This window comes from Oncorhynchus gorbuscha, linkage group LG03 (genome assembly GCF_021184085.1).
Source record: "Oncorhynchus gorbuscha isolate QuinsamMale2020 ecotype Even-year linkage group LG03, OgorEven_v1.0, whole genome shotgun sequence".
Classification (NCBI taxonomy): domain Eukaryota; kingdom Metazoa; phylum Chordata; class Actinopteri; order Salmoniformes; family Salmonidae; genus Oncorhynchus; species Oncorhynchus gorbuscha.
This window is the reverse complement of record NC_060175.1, coordinates 414,849-441,535: the sequence shown is the minus strand read 5'-3', so window position 1 is coordinate 441,535 and position 26,687 is coordinate 414,849. Positions and strand designations below refer to the sequence as shown.

Here is a 26,687-nt window from a genome sequence, read left to right as displayed (position 1 = left end):
CAACCTTCGCTCTCTCTCCCCCGCTACTCTCTCCTCTTCCATCCTATCATCTCTTCCCTCTGCTCAAACCTTCTCCAACCTATCTCCTGATTCTGCCTCCTCAACCCTCCTCTCCTCCCTTTCTGCATCCTTTGACTCTCTATGTCCCCTATCTTCCAGGCCGGCTCGGTCCTCCCCTCCCGCTCCGTGGCTTGACGACTCATTGCGAGCTCACAGAACAGGGCTCCGGGCAGCCGAGCGGAAATGGAGGAAAACTCGCCTCCCTGCGGACCTGGCATCCTTTCACTCCCTCCTCTCTACATTTTCCTCCTCTGTCTCTGCTGCTAAAGCCACTTTCTACCACTCTAAATTCCAAGCATCTGCCTCTAAGCCTAGGAAGCTCTTTGCCACCTTCTCCTCCCTCCTGAATCCTCCTCCCCCTCCCCCCTCCTCCCTCTCTGCAGATGACTTCGTCAACCATTTTGAAAAGAAGGTCGACGACATCCGATCCTCGTTTGCTAAGTCAAACGACACCGCTGGTTCTGCTCACACTGCCCTACCCTGTGCTCTGACCTCTTTCTCCCCTCTCTCTCCAGATGAAATCTCGCGTCTTGTGACGGCCGGCCGCCCAACAACCTGCCCGCTCGACCCTATCCCCTCCTCTCTTCTCCAGACCATTTCCGGAGACCTTCTCCCTTATCTCACCTCGCTCATCAACTTATCCCTGACCGCTGGCTATGTCCCTTCCATCTTCAAGAGAGCGAGAGTTGCACCCCTTCTGAAAAAACCTACACTCGATCCCTCCGATGTCAACAACTACAGACCAGTATCCCTTCTTTCTTTTCTCTCCAAAACTCTTGAACATGCCGTCCTTGGTCAGCTCTCCCGCTATCTCTCTCAGAATGACCTTCTTGATCCAAATCAGTCAGGTTTCAAGACTAGTCATTCAACTGAGACTGCTCTTCTCTGTATCACGGAGGCGCTCCGCACCGCTAAAGCTAACTCTCTCTCCTCTGCTCTCATCCTTCTAGACCTATCGGCTGCCTTCGATACTGTGAACCATCAGATCCTCCTCTCCACCCTCTCCGAGTTGGGCATCTCCGGCGCGGCCCACGCTTGGATTGCGTCCTACCTGACAGGTCGCTCCTACCAGGTGGCGTGGCGAGAATCTGTCTCCTCACCACGCGCTCTCACCACTGGTGTCCCCCAGGGCTCTGTTCTAGGCCCTCTCCTATTCTCGCTATACACCAAGTCACTTGGCTCTGTCATAACCTCACATGATCTCTCCTATCATTGCTATGCAGACGACACACAATTAATCTTCTCCTTTCCCCCTTCTGATGACCAGGTGGCGAATCGCATCTCTGCATGTCTGGCAGACATATCAGTGTGGATGACGGATCACCACCTCAAGCTGAACTTCGGCAAGACGGAGCTGCTCTTCCTCCCGGGGAAGGACTGCCCGTTCCATGATCTCGCCATCACGGTTGACAACTCCATTGTGTCCTCCTCCCAGAGTGCTAAGAACCTTGGCGTGATCCTGGACAACACCCTGTCGTTCTCAACTAACATCAAGGCGGTGGCCCGTTCCTGTAGGTTCATGCTCTACAACATCCGCAGAGTACGACCCTGCCTCACACAGGAAGCGGCGCAGGTCCTAACTCGCTGTTGCAACTCGCTGTTGGCTGGGCTCCCTGCCTGTGCCATTAAACCCCTACAACTCATCCAGAACGCCGCAGCCCGTCTAGTGTTCAACCTTCCCAAGTTCTCTCACGTCACCCCGCTCCTCCGCTCTCTCCACTGGCTTCCAGTTGAAGCTCGCATCCGCTACAAGACCATGGTGCTTGCCTACGGAGCTGTGAGGGGAACGGCACCTCAGTACCTCCAGGCTCTGATCAGGCCCTACACCCAAATAAGGGCACTACGTTCATCCACCTCTGGCCTGCTCGCCTCCCTACCACTGAGGAAGTACAGTTCCCGCTCAGCCCAGTCAAAACTGTTCGCTGCTCTGGCTCCCCAATGGTGGAACAAACTCCCTCACGACGCCAGGACAGCGGAGTCTGTCATGCAGGTGAAAGAGGACCCAAAAGCGACTTGGCGAAAACAGAGTCTTTAATCCAGTAAAGTAAATACAAACAAAAAAACACAACTTTCACTCGAAATGACGAGGACAAACTGGAGACTCGATCTTGAACAGCAGGTGAACAGCAGGTTGCCTCGGGAAGGCACTTGAACCAGACAGACTCAGACACCTGCTCACCACGCAGCATCTGAGGAAAACACGACACGACAGGGCGATACACAAACACAGCACGGTGAATTCTAGACAAGGAACCGACAGGACAGGAACGGAACACAAAGGAAGAAATAGGGACTCTAATCAGGGGAAAGGATCGGGAACAGGTGTGGGAAGACTAAATGATTGATTAGGGGAATAGGAACAGCTGGGAGCAGGAACGGAACGATAGAGAGAAGAGAGAGCGAGAGAGTGAGAGAGGGAGGGGGAGAGAGAGGGATAGAAAGAGGGAAAGAACCTAATAAGACCAGCAGAGGGAAACGAATAGGATGGGAAGCACAGGGACAAGACAAGATAATAAATGACAAAACATGACAGAGTCAATCACCACCTTCCGGAGACACCTGAAACCCCACCTCTTTAAGGAATACCTAGGATAGGATAAAGTAATCCTTCTCACCCCCCCTCCCCCCCCTTAAAATATTTAGATGCACTATTGTAAAGTGGCTGTTCCACTGGATGTCATAAGGTGAATGAACCAATTTGTAAGTCGCTCTGGATAAGAGCGTCTGCTAAATGACTTAAATGTAAATGTATATCCACAGCACACCACCACACCACTACATATCCACAGTACACCACCACACCACTACATATCCACAGTACCTCACCACACCACTACATATCTACATTACACCACCACACCACTACATATCCACAGCACACCACCACACCACTACATATCCACAGTACACCACCACATATCCACAGTACCACACCACTACATATCCACACCACCACACCACTACATATCCACAGTACCTCACCACTACATATCCACATCACCACACCACTACATATCCACAACACCACACCACTATATATCCACACCACTACATATCCATAGTACCTCACCACTACATATCCACATTACCACACCACTACATATCCACATCACCACACCACTACATATCCACATCACCACACCACTACATATCCACACCACTACAAATCCACATCACCACGCCACTATATATCCACAGTACATCACCACACCACTACATATCCATAGTACCTCACCACACCACTACATATCCACAGTACATCACCACACCACTATATATCCACAGTACCTCACCACACCACTACATATCTACATTACACCACCACACCACTACATATCCACAGTACATCACCACACCACTACATATCCACAGTACATCACCACACCACTACATATCCACAGTACCTCACCACTACATATCCACTTCAACACACCACTCCATATCCACAGCACCACACCACTATATATCCACAGTACACCACCACACCACTACATATCCACAGTACCTCACCACTACATATCAACACCACTACATATCCACATCACCACACCACTACATATCCACATCACCACACCACTACATATCCACACCACTACATATCTAAATCACCACATCACTACATATCTAAATCACCACACCACTACATATCCACAGTACACCACCACACCACTACATATCCACACCACTACATATCCACAGTACCACATCACACCACTACATCACCACACCACTACATATCTACACCACTACATAGCCACAGCACCACACCACTACATATCTACATCACCACACCACCACATATCCACACCACTACATATCCACAGCACCACACCACTACATATCCACAGTACACCACCACACCACTATATATCCACAGTACCTCACCACACCACTACATATCTACATCACCACACCACTATATATCCACAGTACCTCACCACTACATATCCACATCACCACACCACTACATATCCACACCACTACATATCCACATCACCACACCACTACATATCCACAGTACCTCACCACTACATATCCACATCACCACACCACTACATATCTACATCACCACACCACTACATATCCACAGTACCACACCACTACATATCTACATCACCACACCACTACATATCCACATCACCACACCACAACATAACCACAGTACCACACCACTACATATGCATAGTACCTCAACACACCACTATGTATCCACAGCACCACACCACTACATATCCACAGTACCTCACCACACCACTACATATCCACAGTACCACACCACTACATATCCACAGCACCACACCACTACATATCCACAGTACATCACCACACCACTATATATCCACAGTACCTCACCACACCACTACATATCCACAGTACATCACCACATCACTACATATCCCAAGCACCACACCACTACATATCCACAGTACATCACCACACCACTATATATCCACACCACTACATATCTACATCACCACACCACTACATATCTCACCACAACCACTACATATATACATCGGCACACCACTAAATATCTACATCACCACGCCACTACATATCCACAGAAACTCACGACTACATATCCACAGTACATCACCACACCACTACATATCCACAGCACCACACCACTACATATCCACAGTACACCACCACACCACTACCACTACCACACCACTACATATCCACATCACAGTATCCACAGTACCTCATCACACCACTATATATCCACAGTACACCACCACACCACTACATATCCACAGTACATCACAGCACTACTACATATCCACAGTACATCAGCACACCACTACATATCCACAGTACATCACCACACCACTACATATCCACAGTACATCACCACACCACTACATATCCACAGTACATCACCACACCACTATATATCTACATCACTACATATCCACAATACCTCACCACACCACTACATATCCACATCACCACACCACTACATATCCACAGTACATCACAACACTACTACATATCCACAGTACACCACCACACCACTACATATCCACAGTACATCACCACACCATTACATATCTACAGTACATCACCACACCACCGTGGCGGGGATCTTTGATCTTATACTCAGCCTTGTCTCAGGATGGTAAGTTGGTGGTTGAAGATATCCCTCTAGTGGTGTGGGGCTGTGCTTTGGCAAAGTGGGTGGGGTTATATACTTCCTGTTTGGCCCTGTCTGGGGGTGTCCTCGGATGGGGACACAGTGTGTCCTGACCCCTCCTGTCTCAGCCTCCAGTATTTATGCTGCAGTAGTTTATGTGTCGGGCGGCTAGGGTCAGTTTGTTATATCTGGAGTACTTCTCCTGTCCTATTCGGTGTCCTGTGTGAATTTAAGTGTGTTCTCTCTAATTCTCTCTTTCTTTCTCTCTCTCAGAGGACCTGAGCCCTAGGACCATGCCTCAGGACTACCTGACATGAGGACTCCTTGCTGTCCCCAGTCCACCTGGCCGTGCTGCTGCTCCAGTTTCAACTGTTCTGCCTTATTATTATTGGACCATGCTGGTCATTTTTGAACATTTGAACATCTTGGCCATGTTCTGTTATAATCTCCACCCGGTGTGGTGAGGTGCTGTGGATATGTAGTGGTGTGGTGTTGTGGATATGTAGTGGTGAGGAACTGTGGATATCTAGTGGTTTGGTGATGTGGATATGTAGTGGTGTGGTACTGCATTTAACATTTACATTGAAGTCATTTAGCAGACGCTCTTATCCAGAGCGACTTACAAATTGGTGCATTCACCTTATGACATCCAGTGGAACAGCCACTTTACAATAGTGCATCTAAATCCTTTAAGGGGGGGGGTGAAAAGGATTACTTTATCCTATCCTAGGTATTCCTTAAAGAGGTGGGGTTTCAGGTGTCTCCGGAAGGTGGTGATTGACTCCGCTGTCCTGGCGTCGTGAGGGAGTTTGTTCCACCATTGGGGGGCCAGAGCAGCGAACAGTTTTGACTGGGCTGAGCAGGAACTGTACTTCTTCAGTGGTAGGGAGGCGAGCAGGCCAGAGGTGGATGAACGCAGTGCCCTTGTTTGGGTGTAGGGCCTGATCAGAGCCTGGAGGTACTGAGGTGCCGTTCCCCTCACAGCTCCGTAGGCAAGCACCATGGTCTTGTAGCGGATGCGAGCATCAACTGGAAGCCAGTGGAGAGAGTGGAGGAGCGGGGTGACGTGAGAGAACTTGGGAAGGTTGAACACCAGACGGGCTGCGGCGTTCTGGATGAGTTGTACTGTGGATATGTAGTGGTGTGGTGAGGTGCTGTGGATATGTAGTGGTGTGGTGATGTGGATATGTAGTGGTGAGGTACTGTGTATATGTAGTGGTGTGGATATTTAGAGGTGTGGTGATGTACTGTGGATATATAGTGGTGTGGTGATGTACTGTGGATATATAGTGGTGTGGTGGTGTGCTGTGGATATGTAGTGGTGTGGTACTGTGGATATGTAGTGGTGTGGTGGTGTGGATATATAGTGGTGTGGTGATGTACTGTGGATATGTAGTGGTGTGGTGGTGTGGATATATAGTGGTGTGGTGATGTACTGTGGATATGTAATGGTGTGGTACTGTGGATATGTAGTGATGTGGTGGTGTGCTGTGGATATGTAATGGTGTGGTGATGTAGATATGTAGTGGCGTGGTACTGTGGATATGTAGTGGTGTGGTGATGTAGATATGTAGTGGTGTGGTTCTGTGGATATGTAGTGGCGTGGTGATGTAGATATGTAGTGGTGTGGTGGTGTGGATATGTAGTGGTGTGGTGATGTGGATATGTAGTGGTGTGGATATGTAGTGGTGTGGTGCTGTGGATATATAGTGGTGTGGTGGTGTACTGTGGATATGTAGTGGTGTGGTGGTGTACTGTGGATTTGTAGTGGTGTGGTGGTGTAGATATGTAGTGGTGTGGTGATGTAGATATGTAGTGGCGTGGTGATGTAGATATGTAGTGGTGTGGTGGTGTGGATATGTAGTGGTGTGGTGATGTGGATATGTAGTGGCGTGGTGATGTAGATATGTAGTGGTGTGGTGGTGTGGATATGTAGTGGTGTGGTGATGTGGATATGTAGTGGTGTGGATATGTAGTGGTGTGGTGCTGTGGATATATAGTGGTGTGGTGGTGTACTGTGGATATGTAGTGGTGTGGTGATGTGGATATGTAGTGGTGTGGATATGTAGTGGTGTGGTGCTGTGGATATATAGTGGTGTGGTGGTGTACTGTGGATATGTAGTGGTGTGGTGATGTGGATATGTAGTGGTGTGGATATGTAGTGGTGTGGTGCTGTGGATATATAGTGGTGTGGTGGTGTACTGTGGATATGTAGTGGTGTGGTGATGTAGATATATAGTGGTGTGGTGTACTGTGGATATGTAGTGGTGTGGTGGTGTACTGTGGATATATAGTTGTGTGGTGGTGTACTGTGGATATGTAGTGGTGTGGTGATGTAGATATATAGTGGTGTGGTGTACTGTGGATATGTAGTGGTGTGGTGGTGTACTGTGGATATATAGTTGTGTGGTGGTGTACTGTGGATATGTCGTGGTGTGGTGAGGTGCTGTGGATATGTAGTGGTGTGGTGGTGTAATGTAGATATGTAGTGGTGTGGTGGTGTAATGTAGATATATAGTGGTGTGGTGAGGTATATTGCCAAAGTCATTAATGATTTTTTCATTGGCAAGATTAGCAAATTTGTCATTTTGAATTCCCTAAAGTGAGTGTGGAGGAAGTTAAAAAATTATTGTTGTCTATCAACAATGACAAGCCACCGGGGTCTGACAACTTGGATGGAAAATTATTGAGGATAATAGCAGACACTAATGTCACTTCTATTTGCCATATTTTCAATTTAAGCCTACTAGAAAGTGTGTAGCCCCAGGCTTGGAGGGAATCCACGAGCTGACAAGGTACAAATCTGTCGTTCTGCCCCTAAACAAGGCAGTTAACCCACTGTTCACCGGTAGGCCGTCATTGTAAATAAGAATTTGTTCTTACTGACTTGCCTAGTTAAATAAAGGTAAAATAAAAATACCCGACCAATCAAATCAAATTCATTTGTATTTGTCAAATGCGCCGAATACAACAAATGCGCCGAATACTTACCGTGAAATGCTTACTTATACAAGCCCTTAATTAACCAACAACGCGGTTCAAGAAATAGAGTTAGGAAAATATATATTAAATAAACTAAAGTAAAAAATCAAATGAAAAGAAAGCACAATAAAATAACAATAACGAGGCTATATCCAGGGGGTACCCGTACAAAGTCAATGTGCAGGGGTACAGGTTAGTAGAAGGTAGTTAGTAGGTAGGGGTGAAGTGACTATGCATAGATAGTAAACAGCGAGTAGCAGCAGTGTAAAAACAAGGGGGGGGGGCGGTCAATGTAAATATTCAAGCTATTCAACAGTTAATGCATAGAGAATACTGTTTTTTTTCTCTCGGTCTTGTTGGCTGCTGCAAACGTTTAGTTATTGTAACCTACAGACCACATATATATTCAGAGGCCAGTTGAATTAAACACTTCGAAACCCCAAAACGATCTTGCATCATTACACCGCTATAACGAAATTATATCGATACATTATATCAACCAAGTACTGCATAATGACGAGACTGTAACGTAACAACACTACCTTGTTATTTAACGTCGAGGCGCCGCTTATCCCACACCTTGTCAGTAGAGTTCCCCGGTCCCCGGGATGGCTGAGCAGGGTGTTCGCAGCCCGGTGTAGGACACTCAGTGCCTTCATGATTCTGCTGCTCTGCTGTCGGGTCTCTCTCCGCTGCCTCCTGTTACTCTAATTTAGTTCAACCTTGTTCGAACCCTTCATATATGAAGGCATGATGTGACGAAACCGAGGAGGTGGTCCTACAAACACAGGCGGGGGAGCTGTTCTGTTTAGTAGTGGAACGTCAAAGTGCGGTTATTCCGATCAGGCTACATTATTATTAGGCTACATAGTTAGTAGTTCCAGACACACAAACTCAGTATTTATCAAGGATTTTAATTTATACAATTTCAATCAAGACATATAACTTTTTATTACTGATTTAAAGTGATCTATAAACCCAAAAGGTGCCTGGTAACTTAGGATGCGGTTTTAGTTCCCCTTAAACCAGCCCTGATGACATCAGACTGACGTTTGAAGACTTTGATATCAATAATGTAAGCCATTTATGTGTCTTGACATTGTCAATACACCTAACAAGAGGATGTAAACTCCCCCAGACACACTAGAACACAGGGCTGGAACAGGGTTATTCTTCCTCAACCACTAGATTAGAACAGGGTTATTCTTGATCACTACCAGATGAGAACAGGGTTTCTTCTTCATCACTAACCACTAGATGAGAACAGGGTTATTTCTTCATCACTAACTACTAGATTAGAACAGGGTTGTTCTTCCTCACTAACAGAGTAGAACAGGGTTATTCTTCATCACTAACCACTAGATTAGAACAGGGTTATTCTTCATCACTAACCACTAGATTAGAACAGGGTTATTTCTTCATCACTAACCACTAGATTAGAACATGGTTATTTCTTCATCACTAACCACTAGATTAGAACAGGGTTATTCTTCCTCACTAACCACTAGATTAGAACAGGGTTATTACTTCATCACTAACCACTAGATTAGAACAGGGTTATTACTTCATCACTAACCACTAGATTAGAACAGGGTTATTACTTCATCACTAACCACTAGATTAGAACAGGGTTATCTCTTCATCACTAACCACTAGATTAGAACAGGGTTATTACTTCATCACTAACCACTAGATTAGAAAAGGGTTATCTCTTCATCACTAACCACTAGATTAGAACAGGGTTATTACTTCATCACTAACCACTAGATTAGAACAGGGTTATTACTTCATCACTAACCACTAGATTAGAACAGGGTTATTACTTCATCACTAACCACTAGATTAGAACAGGGTTATTACTTCATCACTAACCACTAGATTAGAAAAGGGTTATCTCTTCATCACTAACCACTAGATTAGAACAGGGTTATTACTTCATCACTAACCACTAGATTAGAACAGGGTTATTACTTCATCACTAACCACTAGATTAGAAAAGGGTTATCTCTTCATCACTAACCACTAGATTAGAACAGGGTTATTACTTCATCACTAACCACTAGATTAGAACAGGGTTATTACTTCATCACTAACCACTAGATTAGAACAGGGTTATTACTTCATCACTAACCACTAGATTAGAACAGGGTTATCTCTTCATCACTAACCACTAGATTAGAAGAGGGTTATTACTTCATCACTAACCACTAGATTAGAACAGGGTTATTACTTCATCACTAACCACTAGATTAGAACAGGGTTATTTCTTCATCACTAACCACTACATTAGAACAGGGTTATTCTTCATCACTAACAGATTAGAACAGGGTTCATTCTTCATCACTAACAGATTAGAACAGGGTTATTTCTTCCTCACGAACAGATTAGAACAGGGTTATTTCTTCATCACTAACCACTAGATTAGAACAGGGTTATTTCTTCATCACTAACCACTAGATTAGAACAGGGTTATTTCTTCATCACTAACCACTACATTAGAACAGGGTTATTCTTCATCACTAACCACTACATTAGAACATGGTTATTTCTTCATCACTAACCACTACATTAGAACAGGGTTATTTCTTCATCACTAACCACTAGATTAGAACAGGTTTATTCTTCATCACTAACCACTAGATTAGAACAGGGTTATTTCTTCATCACTAACCACTAGATTAGAACAGGTTTATTCTTCATCACTAACCACTAGATTAGAACAGGGTTATTTCTTCATCACTAACCACTACATTAGAACAGGGTTATTTCTTCATCACTAACCACTAGATTAGAACAGGGTTTTTTGTTCATCACTAACCACTAGATTCGAACAGGTTTATTCTTCATCACTAGATTAGAACAGGGTTATTTCTTCATCACTAACCACTAGATTAGAACAGGGTTATTCTTCATCACTAACCACTAGATTAGAACAGGTTTATTCTTCATCACTAGATTAGAACAGGGTTATTACTTCATCACTAACCACTAGATTAGAACAGGGTTATTCTTCATCACTAACCACTAGATTAGAACAGGGTTATTACTTCATCACTAACCACTAGATTAGAACAGGGTTATTACTTCATCACTAACCACTAGATTAGAACAGGGTTATTTCTTCATCACTAACCACTACATTAGAACACGGTTATTCTCCATCACTAACAGATTAGAACAGGGTTCTTTCTTCATCACTAACAGATTAGACCAGGGTTATTTCTTCCTCACGAACAGATTAGAACAGGGTTATTTCTTCATCACTAACCACTAGATTAGAACAGGGTTATTTCTTCATCACTAACCACTACATTAGAACAGGGTTATTTCTTCATCACTAACCACTACATTAGAACAGGGTTATTCTTCCTCACTAACCACTAGATTAGAACAGGGTTTTTTCTTCATCACAAACAGATCAGAACAGGGTTATTTCTTCATCACTAACCACTACATTAGAACAGGGTTATTCTTCATCACTAACCACTAGATTAGAACAGGGTTATTACTTCATCACTAACACCTAGATTAGAACAGGTTTATCCTTCATCACTAAACACTAGATTAGAACAGGTTTATTCTTCATCACTAAACACTAGATTAGAACAGGTTTATTCTTCATCACTAAACACTAGATTAGAACAGGGTTATTCTTCATCACTAACCACTATTTTAGAAAAGGGTTATTTCTTCATCACTAACCACTAGATTAGAACAGGGTTATTCTTCCTCACTAACCACTAGATTAGGACAGGGTTATTTCTTCATCACTAACCACTAGATTAGAACAGGGTTATTCTTCATCACTAACCACTAGATTAGAACAGGGTTATTTCTTCCTCATTAACCACTATCTTAGAACAGGGTTATTCTTCATCACTAACAGATTAGAACAGTGTTATTTCTTCCTCACTAACCACTAGATTAGAACAGGGTTATTTCTTCATCACTAACCACTAGATTAGAACAGGGTTATTCTTCATCACTAACCACTAGATTAGAACAGGGTTATTCTTCCTCACTAACCACTAGATTAGAACATGGTTATTTCCTCATCCCTAACCACTAGATTAGAACAGGGTTATTTTTTCATCACTAACAGATTAGAACCGGGTTATTTCTTCATCACTAACAGATTAGAACAGGGTTATTTCTTCCTCACTAACCACTAGATTAGAACAGGGTTATTTCTTCATCACTAACCACTAGATTAGAACAGGGTTATTCTTCATCACTAACCACTAAATTAGAACAGGGTTATTCTTCCTCACTAACCACTAGATTAGAACATGGTTATTTCTTCACCCCTAACCACTAGATTAGAACAGGGTTATTTCTTCATCACTAACAGATTTGAACAGGGTTATTTTTTCCTCACTAACAGATAAGACCAGGGTTATTTCTTCCTCACTAACAGATTAGACCAGGGTTATTTCTTCATCACTAAACACTACATTAGAACAGGGTTATTCTTCATCACTAACCACTACATTAGAACATGGTTATTTCTTCATCACTAACCACTACATTAGAACAGGGTTATTTCTTCATCACTAACCACTAGATTAGAACAGGTTTATTCTTCATCACTAACCACTAGATTAGAACAGGGTTATTTCTTCATCACTAACCACTAGATTAGAACAGGTTTATTCTTCATCACTAACCACTAGATTAGAACAGGGTTATTTCTTCATCACTAACCACTACATTAGAACAGGGTTATTCTTCATCACTAACCACTAGATTAGAACAGGGTTTTTTCTTCATCACTAACCACTAGATTCGAACAGGTTTATTCTTCATCACTAGATTCGAACAGGTTTATTCTTCATCACTAACCACTAGATTAGAACAGGGTTATTTCTTCATCACTAACCACTAGATTAGAACAGGGTTATTCTTCATCACTAACCACTAGATTCGAACAGGTTTATTCTTCATCACTAGATTAGAACAGGGTTATTTCTTCATCACTAACCACTAGATTAGAACAGGGTTATTCTTCATCACTAACCACTAGATTAGAACAGGGTTATTACTTCATCACTAACCACTAGATTAGAACAGGGTTATTACTTCATCACTAACCACTAGATTAGAACAGGGTTATTTCTTCATCACTAACCACTACATTAGAACAGGGTTATTCTCCATCACTAACAGATTAGAACAGGGTTCTTTCTTCATCACTAACAGATTAGACCAGGGTTATTTCTTCCTCACGAACAGATTAGAACAGGGTTATTTCTTCATCACTAACCACTAGATTAGAACAGGGTTATTTCTTCATCACTAACCACTACATTAGAACAGGGTTATTTCTTCATCACTAACCACTACATTAGAACAGGGTTATTCTTCCTCACTAACCACTAGATTAGAACAGGGTTTTTTCTTCATCACTAACAGATCAGAACAGGGTTATTTCTTCATCACTAACCACTAGATTAGAACAGGGTTATTCTTCATCACTAACCACTAGATTAGAACAGGGTTATTACTTCATCACTAACACCTAGATTAGAACAGGTTTATCCTTCATCACTAAACACTAGATTAGAACAGGTTTATTCTTCATCACTAAACACTAGAATAGAACAGGTTTATTCTTCATCAGTAAACACTAGATTAGAACAGGGTTATTCTTCATCACTAACCACTAGTTTAGAAAAGGGTTATTTCTTCATCACTAACCACTAGATTAGAACAGGGTTATTCTTCCTCACTAACCACTAGATTAGGACAGGGTTATTTCTTCATCACTAACCACTAGATTAGAACAGGGTTATTCTTCATCACTAACCACTAGATTAGAACAGGGTTATTTCTTCCTCATTAACCACTAGATTAGAACAGGGTTATTCTTCATCACTAACAGATTAGAACAGTGTTATTTCTTCCTTACTAACCACTAGATTAGAACAGGGTTATTTCTTCATCACTAACCACTAGATTAGATCAGGGTTATTCTTCCTCACTAACCACTAGATTAGAACATGGTTATTTCCTCATCCCTAACCACTAGATTAGAACAGGGTTATTTCTTCATCACTAACAGATTAGAACAGGGTTATTTCTTCATCACTAACAGATTAGAACAGGGTTATTTCTTCCTCACTAACCACTAGATTAGAACAGGGTTATTTCTTCATCACTAACCACTAGATTAGAACAGGGTTATTCTTCATCACTAACCACTAAATTAGAACAGGGTTATTCTTCCTCACTAACCACTAGATTAGAACATGGTTATTTCTTCACCCCTAACCACTAGATTAGAACAGGGTTATTTCTTCATCACTAACAGATTAGAACAGGGTTATTTTTTCCTCACTAACAGATAAGACCAGGGTTATTTCTTCCTCACTAACAGATTAGAACAGGGTTATTTTTTCAGCACTAACCACTAGATTAGAACAGGGTTATTCTTCATCACTAAGAGATTATAACAGGGTTATTTCTTCATCACTAACCACTAGATTAGAACAGTGTTATTTCTTCATCACTAACCACTAGATTAGAACAGGGTTATTCTTCATCACTAACCACTAGAGTAGAACAGGGTTATTTCTTCATCACTAACCACTAGATTAGAACAGGGTTATTCTTCATCACTAACAGATTAGAACAGGGTTATTCTTCATCACTAACCACTAGATTAGAACAGGGTTATTCTTCATCACTAACCATGAGTTTAGAACAGGGTTATTCTCCCTCAATAACCACTAGATTAGAACAGGGTTATTCTTCCTCACTAAACACTAGATTAGAACAGGTTTATTCTTCATCACGAACCACTAGATTAGAACAGGGTTATTTCGTCATCATTTACCACTAGATTAGAAAAGGTTATTTCTTCATCACTAACCAATACATTAGAACAGGGTTATTTTTCCTCACTAACCATGAGTTTAGAACAGGGTTATTCTTCATCACTAACCACTAGATTAGAACAGGGTTATTCTTCATCACTAACAGATTAGAACATGCTTATTTCTTCATCACTAACCACTAGATTAGAACAGGGTTATTCTTCCTCACTAAACACTAGATTAGAACAGGTTTATTCTTCATCACGAACCACTAGATTAGAACAGGGTTATTTCGTCATCATTTACCACTAGATTAGAAAAGGTTATTTCTTCATCACTAACCATGAGTTTAGAACAGGGTTATTCTCCCTCAATAACCACTAGATTAGAACAGGGTTATTCTTCATCACTAACAGATTAGAACATGCTTATTTCTTCCTCACTAACAGATTAGAACAGGGTTATTTCTTCATCACTAACCACTAGATTAGAACAGGGTTATTCTTCATCACTAACCACTAGATTAGAACAGGGTTATTCTTCATCACTAACCACTAGATTAGAACAGGGTTATTCTTCCTCACTAAGCACTAGATTAGACCAGGGTTATTCTTCCTCACTAACAGATTAGAACGGGGTCATTTCTTCATCACTAACCACTAGATTATAACAGGTTTATTCTTCATCACTAACCACTAGATTATAACAGGGTTATTTCTTCATCACTAACCACTAGATTAGAACAGGGTTATTCTTCATCATTAACCACTAGATTATAACAGGGTTATTTCTTCCTCATTAACCACTAGCTTATAACAGGGTTATTCTTCCTCATTAACCACTAGATTAGAACAGGGTTATTTCTTCATCACTAACCACAAGATTAGAACAGGGTTATCTCTTCATCACTAACCACTACATTAGAACATGGTTATTTCTTCATCACTAACCACTAGATTAGAACATGTTTATTTCTTCATCACTAACCACTAGATTAGAACAGGGTTATTCTTCATCATTAACAGATTAGAACAGGGTTATTTCTTCATCACTAACCACTACATTAGAACAGGGTTATTCTTCATCACTAACCACTAGATTAGAACAGGGTTATTCTTCATCACTAACCACTAGATTAGAACAGGGTTATTCTTCCTCACTAACCACTAGATTAGAACAGGGTTATTTCTTCATCACTAACCACTACATTAGAACAGGGTTATTCTTCATCACTACCCACTAGATTAGAACAGGGTTATTTCTTCCTCATTAACCACTAGATTAGAACAGGGTTATTCTTCATCACTAACAGATTAGAACAGGGTTATTTCTTCCTCACTAACCACTAGATTAGAACAGGGTTATTTCTTCATCACTAACCACAAGATTAGAACAGGGTTATCTCTTCATCACTAACCACTACATTAGAACAGGGTTATTCTTCATCACTAACCACTAGATTAGAACATGTTTATTTCTTCATCACTAACCACTAGATTAGAACAGGGTTATTCTTCATCATTAACAGATTAGAACAGGGTTATTTCTTCATCACTAACCACTACATTAGAACAGGGTTATTCTTCATCACTAACCACTAGATTAGAACAGGGTTATTCTTCATCACTAACCACTAGATTAGAACAGGGTTATTCTTCCTCACTAACCACTAGATTAGAACAGGGTTATTTCTTCATCACTAACCACTACATTAGAACAGGGTTATTCTTCATCACTACCCACTAGATTAGAACAGGGTTATTTCTTCCTCATTAACCACTAGATTAGAACAGGGTTATTCTTCATCACTAACAGATTAGAACAGGGTTATTTCTTCCTCACTAACCACTAGATTAGAACAGGGTTATTTCTTCATCACTAACCACTAGATTAGAACAAGGTTATTTCTTCATCACTAACCACTAGATTAGAACAGGTTTTTTCTTCATCACTAACCACTAGATTAGAACAGGGTTATTTCTTCATCACTAACCACTAGATTAGAACAGGGTTATTTCTTCATCACTAACCACTAGATGAAACAGGGTTATTCTTCATCACTAGAACAGGGTTAACATTAGAACAGGGTTATTTCTTCATCACTAACCACTAGATTAGACCAGGTTATTCTTCCTCACTAACAGATTAGAACTAACAGATTAGGGTCATTTCTTCATCACTAACCACTAGATTAGAACAGGGTTATTCTTCCTCACTAACCACTAGATTAGAACAGGGTTATTACTTCATCACTAACCACTAGATTAGAACAGGGTTATTTCTTCATCACTAACAGATTAGAACAGGGTTATTCTTCCTCACTAACCACTAGATTAGAACAGGGTTCGTTCTTCATCCCTCACCACTAGATTAGAACAGTGTCATTCTTCATCACTAACAGATTAGAACAGGGTTATTTCTTCCTCACTAACATATTAGACCAGGGTTATTTCTTCCTCACTAACAGATTAGAACAGGGTTATTTCTTCATCACTAACCACTAGATTAGAACAGGGTTATTCTTCATCACTAACCACTAGATTAGAACAGGGTTATTCTTCATCACTAACCACTAGATTAGAACAGGGTTATTCTTCCTCACTAACCACTAGATTAGAACAGGGTTATTTCTTCATCACTAACCAATACATTAGAACAGGGTTATTCTTCATCACTAACCACGAGATTAGAACAGGGTTATTTATTCCTCATTAACCACTAGATTAGAACAGGGTCATTCTTCATCACTAACAGATTAGAACAGGGTTATTTCTTCATCACTAACCACTAGATTAGAACAGGGTTATTCTTCCTCACTAACCACTAGATTAGAACAGGTTTATTACTTCATCACTAACCACTAGATTAGAACAGGGTTATTTCTTCATCACTAACCACAAGTTTAGAACAGGATTATTCTTCCTCAATAACCACTAGATTAGAACAGGGTTATTTCTTCATCACTAACCACTACATTAGAACAGGGTTATTCTTCATCACTACCCATTAGAACAGGGTTATTCTTCATCACTAACCACTAGATTAGAACATGTTTATTTCTTCATCACTAACCACTAGATTAGAACAGGGTTATTCTTCATCATTAACAGATTAGAACAGGGTTATTTCTTCATCACTAACCACTACATTAGAACAGGGTTATTCTTCATCACTAACCACTAGATTAGAACAGGGTTATTTCTTCATCACTAACCACTACATTAGAACAGGGTTATTCTTCATCACTACCCACTAGATTAGAACAGGGTTATTTCTTCCTCATTAACCACTAGATTAGAACAGGGTTATTCTTCATCACTAACAGATTAGAACAGGGTTATTTCTTCCTCACTAACCACTAGATTAGAACAGGGTTATTTCTTCATCACTAACCACTAGATTAGAACCGGGTTATTTCTTCATCACTAACCACTAGATTAGAACAGGGTTATTTCTTCATCACTAACCACTAGATTAGAACAGGGTTATTCTTCATCACTAACAGATTAGAACAGGGTTATTTCTTCATCACTAACCACTAGATTAGACCAGGGTTATTCTTCCTCACTAACAGATTAGAACGGGGTCATTTCTTCATCACTAACCACTAGATTAGAACAGGTTTATTCTTCATCACTAACCACTAGATTAGAACAGGGTTATTTCTTCATCACTAACCACTAGATTAGAACAGGGTTATTCTTCATCACTAACCACTAGATTAGAACAGGGTTATTTCTTCATCACTAACCACTAGATTAGAACAGGGTTATTCTTCCTCACTAACCACTAGATTAGAACAGGGTTATTACTTCATCACTAACCACTAGATTAGAACAGGGTTATTTCTTCATCACTAACAGATTAGAACAGGGTTATTCTTCCTCACTAACCACTAGATTAGAACAGGGTTCGTTCTTCATCCCTCACCACTAGATTAGAACAGTGTCATTCTTCATCACTAACAGATTAGAACAGGGTTATTCTTCATCACTAACAGATTAGAACAGGGTTATTTCTTCCTCACTAACCACTAGATTAGAACAGGGTTATTTCTTCATCACTAACCACTAGATTAGAACAGGGTTATTTCTTCATCACTAACCACTAGATTAGAACAGGGTTATTTCTTCATCACTAACCACTAGATTAGAACAGGGTTATTCTTCATCACTAACCGATTAGAACAGGGTTATTTCTTCATCACTAACCACTAGATTAGACCAGGGTTATTCTTCCTCACTAACAGATTAGAACGGGGTCATTTCTTCATCACTAACCACTAGATTAGAACAGGGTTATTCTTCCTCACTAACCACTAGATTAGAACAGGGTTATTACTTCATCACTAACCACTAGATTAGAACAGGGTTATTTCTTCATCACTAACAGATTAGAACAGGGTTATTCTTCCTCACTAACCACTAGATTAGAACAGGGTTCGTTCTTCATCCCTCACCACTAGATTAGAACAGTGTCATTCTTCATCACTAACAGATTAGAACAGGGTTATTTCTTCCTCACTAACATATTAGACCAGGGTTATTTCTTCCTCACTAACAGATTAGAACAGGGTTATTTCTTCATCACTAACCACTAGATTAGAACAGGGTTATTCTTCATCACTAACCACTAGATTAGAACAGGGTTATTCTTCATCACTAACCACTAGATTAGAACAGGGTTATTCTTCCTCACTAACCACTAGATTAGAACAGGGTTATTTCTTCATCACTAACCAATACATTAGAACAGGGTTATTCTTCATCACTAACCACGAGATTAGAACAGGGTTATTTATTCCTCATTAACCACTGGATTAGAACAGGGTCATTCTTCATCACTAACAGATTAGAACAGGGTTATTTCTTCATCACTAACCACTAGATTAGAACAGGGTTATTCTTCCTCACTAACCACTAGATTAGAACAGGTTTATTACTACATCACTAACCACTAGATTAGAACAGGGTTATTTCTTCATCACTAACAGATTAGAACAGGGTTATTCCTCCTCACTAACCACTAGATTAGAACAGGGTTCGTTCTTCATCCCTCACCACTGGATTAGAACAGGGTCATTCTTCATCACTAACAGATTAGAACAGGGTTATTTCTTCCTCACTAACATATTAGACCAGGGTTATTTCTTCATCACTAACCAATACATTAGAACAGGGTTATTCTTCATCACTAACCACTAGATTAGAACAGGGTTATTTCTTCCTCATTAACCACTAGATTAGAACAGGGTTATTCTTCATCCCTAACAGATTAGAACAGGGTTATTTCTTCCTCACTAACCACTAGATTAGAACAGGGTTATTTCTTCATCACTAACCACTAGATTAGAACAGGGTTATTCCTTCATCACTAACCACTAGATTAGAACAGGGTTATTTCTTCATCACTAACCACTAGATTAGAACAGGGTTATTCTTCATCACTAACCGATTAGAACAGGGTTATTTCTTCATCACTAAACACTAGATTAGACCAGGGTTAATCTTCCTCACTAACAGATTAGAACGGGGTCATTTCTTCATCACTAACCACTAGATTAGAACAGGTTTATTCTTCATCACTAACCACTAGATTATAACAGTGTTATTTCTTCATCACTAACCACTAGATTAGAACAGGGTTATTCTTCATCATTAACCACTAGCTTATAACAGGGTTATTCTTCCTCATTAACCACTAGATTAGAACAGGGTTATTTCTTCATCACTAACCACAAGATTAGAACAGGGTTATCTCTTCATCACTAACCACTACATTAGAACATGGTTATTTCTTCATCACTAACCACTAGATTAGAACATGTTTATTTCTTCATCACTAACCACTAGATTAGAACAGGGTTATTCTTCATCATTAACAGATTAGAACAGGGTTATTTCTTCATCACTAACCACTAGATTAGAACAGGGTTATTCTTCATCACTAACCACGAGTTTAGAACAGGGTTATTCTTCCTCAATAATCACTAGATTAGAACAGGGTTATTCTTCATCACTAACAGATTAGAACAGGTTTATTTCTTCATAACCACTACATTAGAACAGGGTTATTCTTCATCACTAACCACTAGATTAGAACAGGGTTATTCTTCATCACTAACCACTAGATTAGAACAGGGTTATTCTTCCTCACTAACCACTAGATTAGAACAGGGTTATTCTTCATCACTAACCACTAGATTAGAACAGGGTTATTCTTCCTCACTAACCACTAGATTAGAACAGGGTTATTTCTTCATCACTAACCACTACATTAGAACAGGGTTATTCTTCATCACTACCCACTAGATTAGAACAGGGTTATTTCTTCCTCATTAACCACTAGATTAGAACAGGGTTATTCTTCATCACTAACAGATTAGAACAGGGTTATTTCTTCCTCACTAACCACTAGATTAGAACAGGGTTATTTCTTCATCACTAACCACTAGATTAGAACAGGGTTATTTCTTCATCACTAACCACTAGATTAGAACAGGGTTATTCTTCATCACTAACAGATTAGAACAGGGTTATTGCTTCATCACTAACAGATTAGAACAGTGTTATTTGTTCATCACTAACCACTAGATTAGACCAGGGTTATTCTTCCTCACTAACAGATTAGAACGGGGTCATTTCTTCATCACTAACCACTAGATTAGAACAGGTTTATTCTTCATCACTAACCACTAGATTATAACAGGGTTATTTCTTCATCACTATTCACTAGATTAGAACAGGGTTATTCTTCATCATTAACCACTAGATTATAACAGGGTTATTTCTTCCTCATTAACCACTAGCTTATAACAGGGTTATTTCTTCATCACTAACCACTAGATTAGAACAGGGTTATTCTTCATCACTAACCACTAGATTAGAACAGGGTTATTCTTCATCACTAACCACTAGATTAGAACAGGGTTATTCTTCCTCACTAACCACTAGATTAGAACAGGGTTCTTTCTTCATCACTAACCACTAGATTAGAACAGGGTTATTTCTTCATCACTAACCACTAGATTAGAACAGGGTTATTCTTCATCACTAACCACTAGATTAGAACAGGGTTATTCTTCATCACTAACCACTAGATTAGAACAGGGTTATTCTTCCTCACTAACCACTAGATTAGAACAGGGTTATTTCTTCATCACTAACAGATTAGAACAGGGTTATTTCTTCCTCACTAACAGATTAGACCAGGGTTATTCTTCCTCACTAACAGATTAGAACGGGGTCATTTCTTCATCACTAACCACTAGATTAGAACAGGGTTATTTCTTCATCACTAACCACGAGTTTAGAACAGGGTTATTCTATCTCAATAATCACTAGATTAGAACAGGGTTATTCTTCATCACTAACAGATTAGAACAGGTTTATTCTTCATCACTAACCACTAGATTATAACAGGGTTATTTCTTCATCACTAACCACTAGATTAGAACAGGGTTATTCTTCATCATTAACCACTAGATGATAACAGGGTTATTTCTTCCTCATTAACCACTAGATTAGAACAGGGTTATTCTTCCTCATTAACCACTAGATTAGAACAGGGTTATTTCTTCATCACTAACCACAAGATTAGAACAGGGTTATTTCTTCATCACTAACCACTAGATTAGAACAGGGTTATTCTTCATCACTAACAGATAAGAACAGGGTTATTTCTTCATCACTAACCACTAGATTAGAACAGGGTTATTCTTCATCACTAACCACTAGATTATAACAGGGTTATTTCTTCATCACTAACCACTGGATTAGAACAGGGTTATTCTTCCTCACTAACCACAAGTTTAGAACAGGATTATTCTTCCTCAATAACCAGTAGATTAAAACAGGGTTATTCTTCATCACTAACAGATTAGAACAGGGTTATTTCTTCATCACTAACCACTAGATTAGAACAGTGTTATTTCTTCATCACTAACCACTAGATTAGAACAGGGTTATTCTTCATCACTAACAGATTAGAACAGGGTTATTTCTTCCTCACTATCCGCTAGATTAGAACAGGGTTATTCTTCATCACTAACAGATAAGAACAGGGTTATTTCTTCATCACTAACCACTAACAGATTAGAACAGGGTTATTTCTTCTAACCACTAGATTAGAACAGGGTTATTCTTCATCACTAACAGATTAGAACAGGGTTATTTCTTCATCACTAACCACTGGATTAGAACAGGGTTATTCTTCCTCACTAACCACAAGTTTAGAACAGGATTATTCTTCCTCAATAACCAGTAGATTAAAACAGGGTTATTCTTCATCACTAACAGATTAGAACAGGGTTATTTCTTCATCACTAACCACTAGATTAGAACAGTGTTATTTCTTCATCACTAACCACTAGATTAGAACAGGGTTATTCTTCATCACTAACCACGAGTTTAGAACAGGGTTATTCTTCCTCAATAACCACTAGATTAGAACAGGGTTATTCTTCATCACTAACAGATTAGAACAGGGTTATTTCTTCCTCACTAACCACTAGATTAGAACAGGGTTATTTCTTCATCACTAACCACTAGATTAGAACAGGGTTATTTCTTCATCACTAACCACTAGATTAGAACAGGGTTATTCTTCATCACTAACCACTAGATTAGAACAGGGTTATTCTTCATCACTAACCACTAGATTAGAACAGGGGTATTCTTCCTCACTAACCACTAGATTAGAACAGGGTTCATTCTTCATCACTAACCACTAGATTAGAACAGGGTTATTTCTTCATCACTAACAGATTAGAACAGGGTTATTTCTTCCTCACTAACAGATTAGAACGGGGTCATTTCTTCCTCACTAACCACTAGATTAGAACAGGGTTATTTCTTCATCACTAACCACTAGATTAGAACAGGGTTATTCTTCATCACTAACCACGAGTTTAGAACAGGGTTATTCTTCCTCAATAACCACTAGATTAGAACAGGGTTATTCTTCATCACTAACAGATTAGAACAGGGTTATTTCTTCCTCACTAACCGCTAGATTAGAACAGGGTTATTCTTCATCACTAACAGATAAGAACAGGGTTATTTCTTCATCACTAACCACTAGATTAGAACAGGGTTATTCTTCATCACTAACAGATTAGAACAGGGTTATTTCTTCATCACTAACCACTGGATTAGAACAGGGTTATTCTTCCTCACTAACCACAAGTTTAGAACAGGATTATTCTTCCTCAATAACCAGTAGATTAAAACAGGGTTATTCTTCATCACTAACAGATTAGAACAGGGTTATTTCTTCATCACTAACCACTAGATTAGAACAGTGTTATTTCTTCATCACTAACCACTAGATTAGAACAGGGTTATTCTTCATCACTAACCACGAGTTTAGAACAGGGTTATTCTTCCTCAATAACCACTAGATTAGAACAGGGTTATTCTTCATCACTAACAGATTAGAACAGGGTTATTTCTTCCTCACTAACCACTAGATTAGAACAGGGTTATTTCTTCATCACTAACCACTAGATTAGAACAGGGTTATTTCTTCATCACTAACCACTAGATTAGAACAGGGTTATTCTTCATCACTAACCACTAGATTAGAACAGGGTTATTCTTATGCACACATGACTGTAAGTCGCTTTGGATAAAAGCGTCTGCTAAATGGCATTTATTATTTATTATTATTAGAACAGGGGTATTCTTCCTCACTAACCACTAGATTAGAACAGGGTTCATTCTTCATCACTAACCACTAGATTAGAACAGGGTTATTTCTTCATCACTAACAGATTAGAACAGGGTTATTTCTTCCTCACTAACAGATTAGAACGGGGTCATTTCTTCCTCACTAACCACTAGATTAGAACAGGGTTATTTCTTCATCACTAACCACTAGATTAGAACAGGGTTATTCTTCATCACTAACAGATAAGAACAGGGTTATTTCTTCATCACTAACCACTAGATTAGAACAGGGTTATTCTTCATCACTAACAGATTAGAACAGGGTTATTTCTTCATCACTAACCACTAGATTAGAACAGGGTTATTCTTCCTCACTAACCACTTCATTAGAACAGGGTTGTTATTCCTCAATAACCACTAGATTAAAACAGGGTTATTCTTCATCACTAACAGATTAGAACAGGGTTATTCTTCATCACTAACCACTAGATTAGAACAGGGTTATTCTTCATCACTAACCACTAGATTAGAACAGGGTTATTCTTCATCACTAACCACTAGATTAGAACAGGGTTATTCTTCATCACTAACCACTAGTTTAGAACAGGATTATTCTTCCTCAATAACCACTAGATTAGAACAGGGTTATTCTTCATCACTAACCACTAGATTAGAACAGGGTTATTCTTCATCACTAACCACTAGATTAGAACAGGGTTATTCTTCATCACTAACCACAAGTTTAGAACAGGATTATTCTTCCTCAATAACCACTAGATTAGAACAGGGTTATTCTTCATCACTAACCACTAGAGTAGAACAGGGTTATGTCTTCATCACTAACCACTAGATTAGAACAGGGTTCTTTCTTCATCACTAACCACTAGATTAAAACAGGGTTATTCTTCATCACTAACAGATTAGAACAGGGTTATTTCTTCATCACTAACCACTAGATTAGAACAGTGTTATTTCTTCATCACTAACCACTAGATTAGAACAGGGTTATTCTTCATCACTAACCACTAGAGTAGAACAGGGTTATGTCTTCATCACTAACCACTAGATTAGAACAGGGTTATTCTTCATCACTAACCACTAGATTAGAACAGGGTTATTCTTCATCACTAACAGATTAGAACATGGTTATTTCTTCATCACTAACCACTAGATTAGAACAGGGTTATTCTTCCTCACTAACCACTATATTAGAACAGGGTTATTACTTCATCACTAACCACTAGATTAGAACAGGGTTATTACTTCATCACTAACCACTAGATTAGAACAGGTTTATTCTTCATCTCAAACCACTAGATTAGAACAGGGTTATTCTTCATCACTAACCACTAGATTAGAACAGGGTTATTTCTTCATCACTAACCACTACATTAGAACAGGGTTATTCTTCATCACTAACCACTAGATTAGAACAGGGTTATTTCTTCCTCATTAACCACTAGATTAGAACAGGGTTATTTCTTCATCACTAACCACTAGATTAGAACAGGGTTATTTCTTCATCACTAACCACTAGATTAGAACAGGGTTATTCTTCATCACTAACCACTAGATTAGAACAGGGTTATTCTTCATCACTAACCACTAGATTAGAAAAGGGTTATTTCTTCCTCATTAACCACTAGATTAGAACAGGGTTATTTCTTCATCACTAACCACTACATTAGAACATGGTTATTTCTTCATCACTAACCACTAGATTAGAACAGGGTTATTTCTTCATCACTAACCACTAGATTAGAACAGGGTTATTCTTCATCACTAACAGATTAGAACAGCGTTATTCTTCATCACTAACCACTAGATTAGAACAGGGTTATTCTTCATCACTAACAGATTAGAACAGGGTTATTCTTCATCACTAACCACTAGATTAGAACAGGGTTATTCTTCATCACTAACCACTAGATTAGAACATGGTTATTTCTTCATCACTAACCACTAGATTAGAACAGGGTTATTCTTCCTCACTAACCACTATATTAGAACAGGGTTATTACTTCA

The 26,687-nt window shown here is 39.7% G+C and overlaps 1 protein-coding gene across 1 annotated transcript in view; it reads right to left on the bottom strand.

Moving 5' to 3' along the window:
* The window catches only part of zgc:77375 (uncharacterized protein LOC402927 homolog), a 49,223-nt gene extending 40,348 nt beyond the window's left edge, over window positions 1-8,875 (bottom strand). Inside the window, exon 1 of the mRNA XM_046338138.1 lies at window positions 8,722-8,875. Coding sequence (XP_046194094.1) covers window positions 8,722-8,838 — 117 coding nt within the window. The 5' untranslated portion in view covers window positions 8,839-8,875. The remainder of the gene's footprint in view (window positions 1-8,721) is intronic.
* Window positions 8,876-26,687: the final 17,812 nt, after the last annotated feature.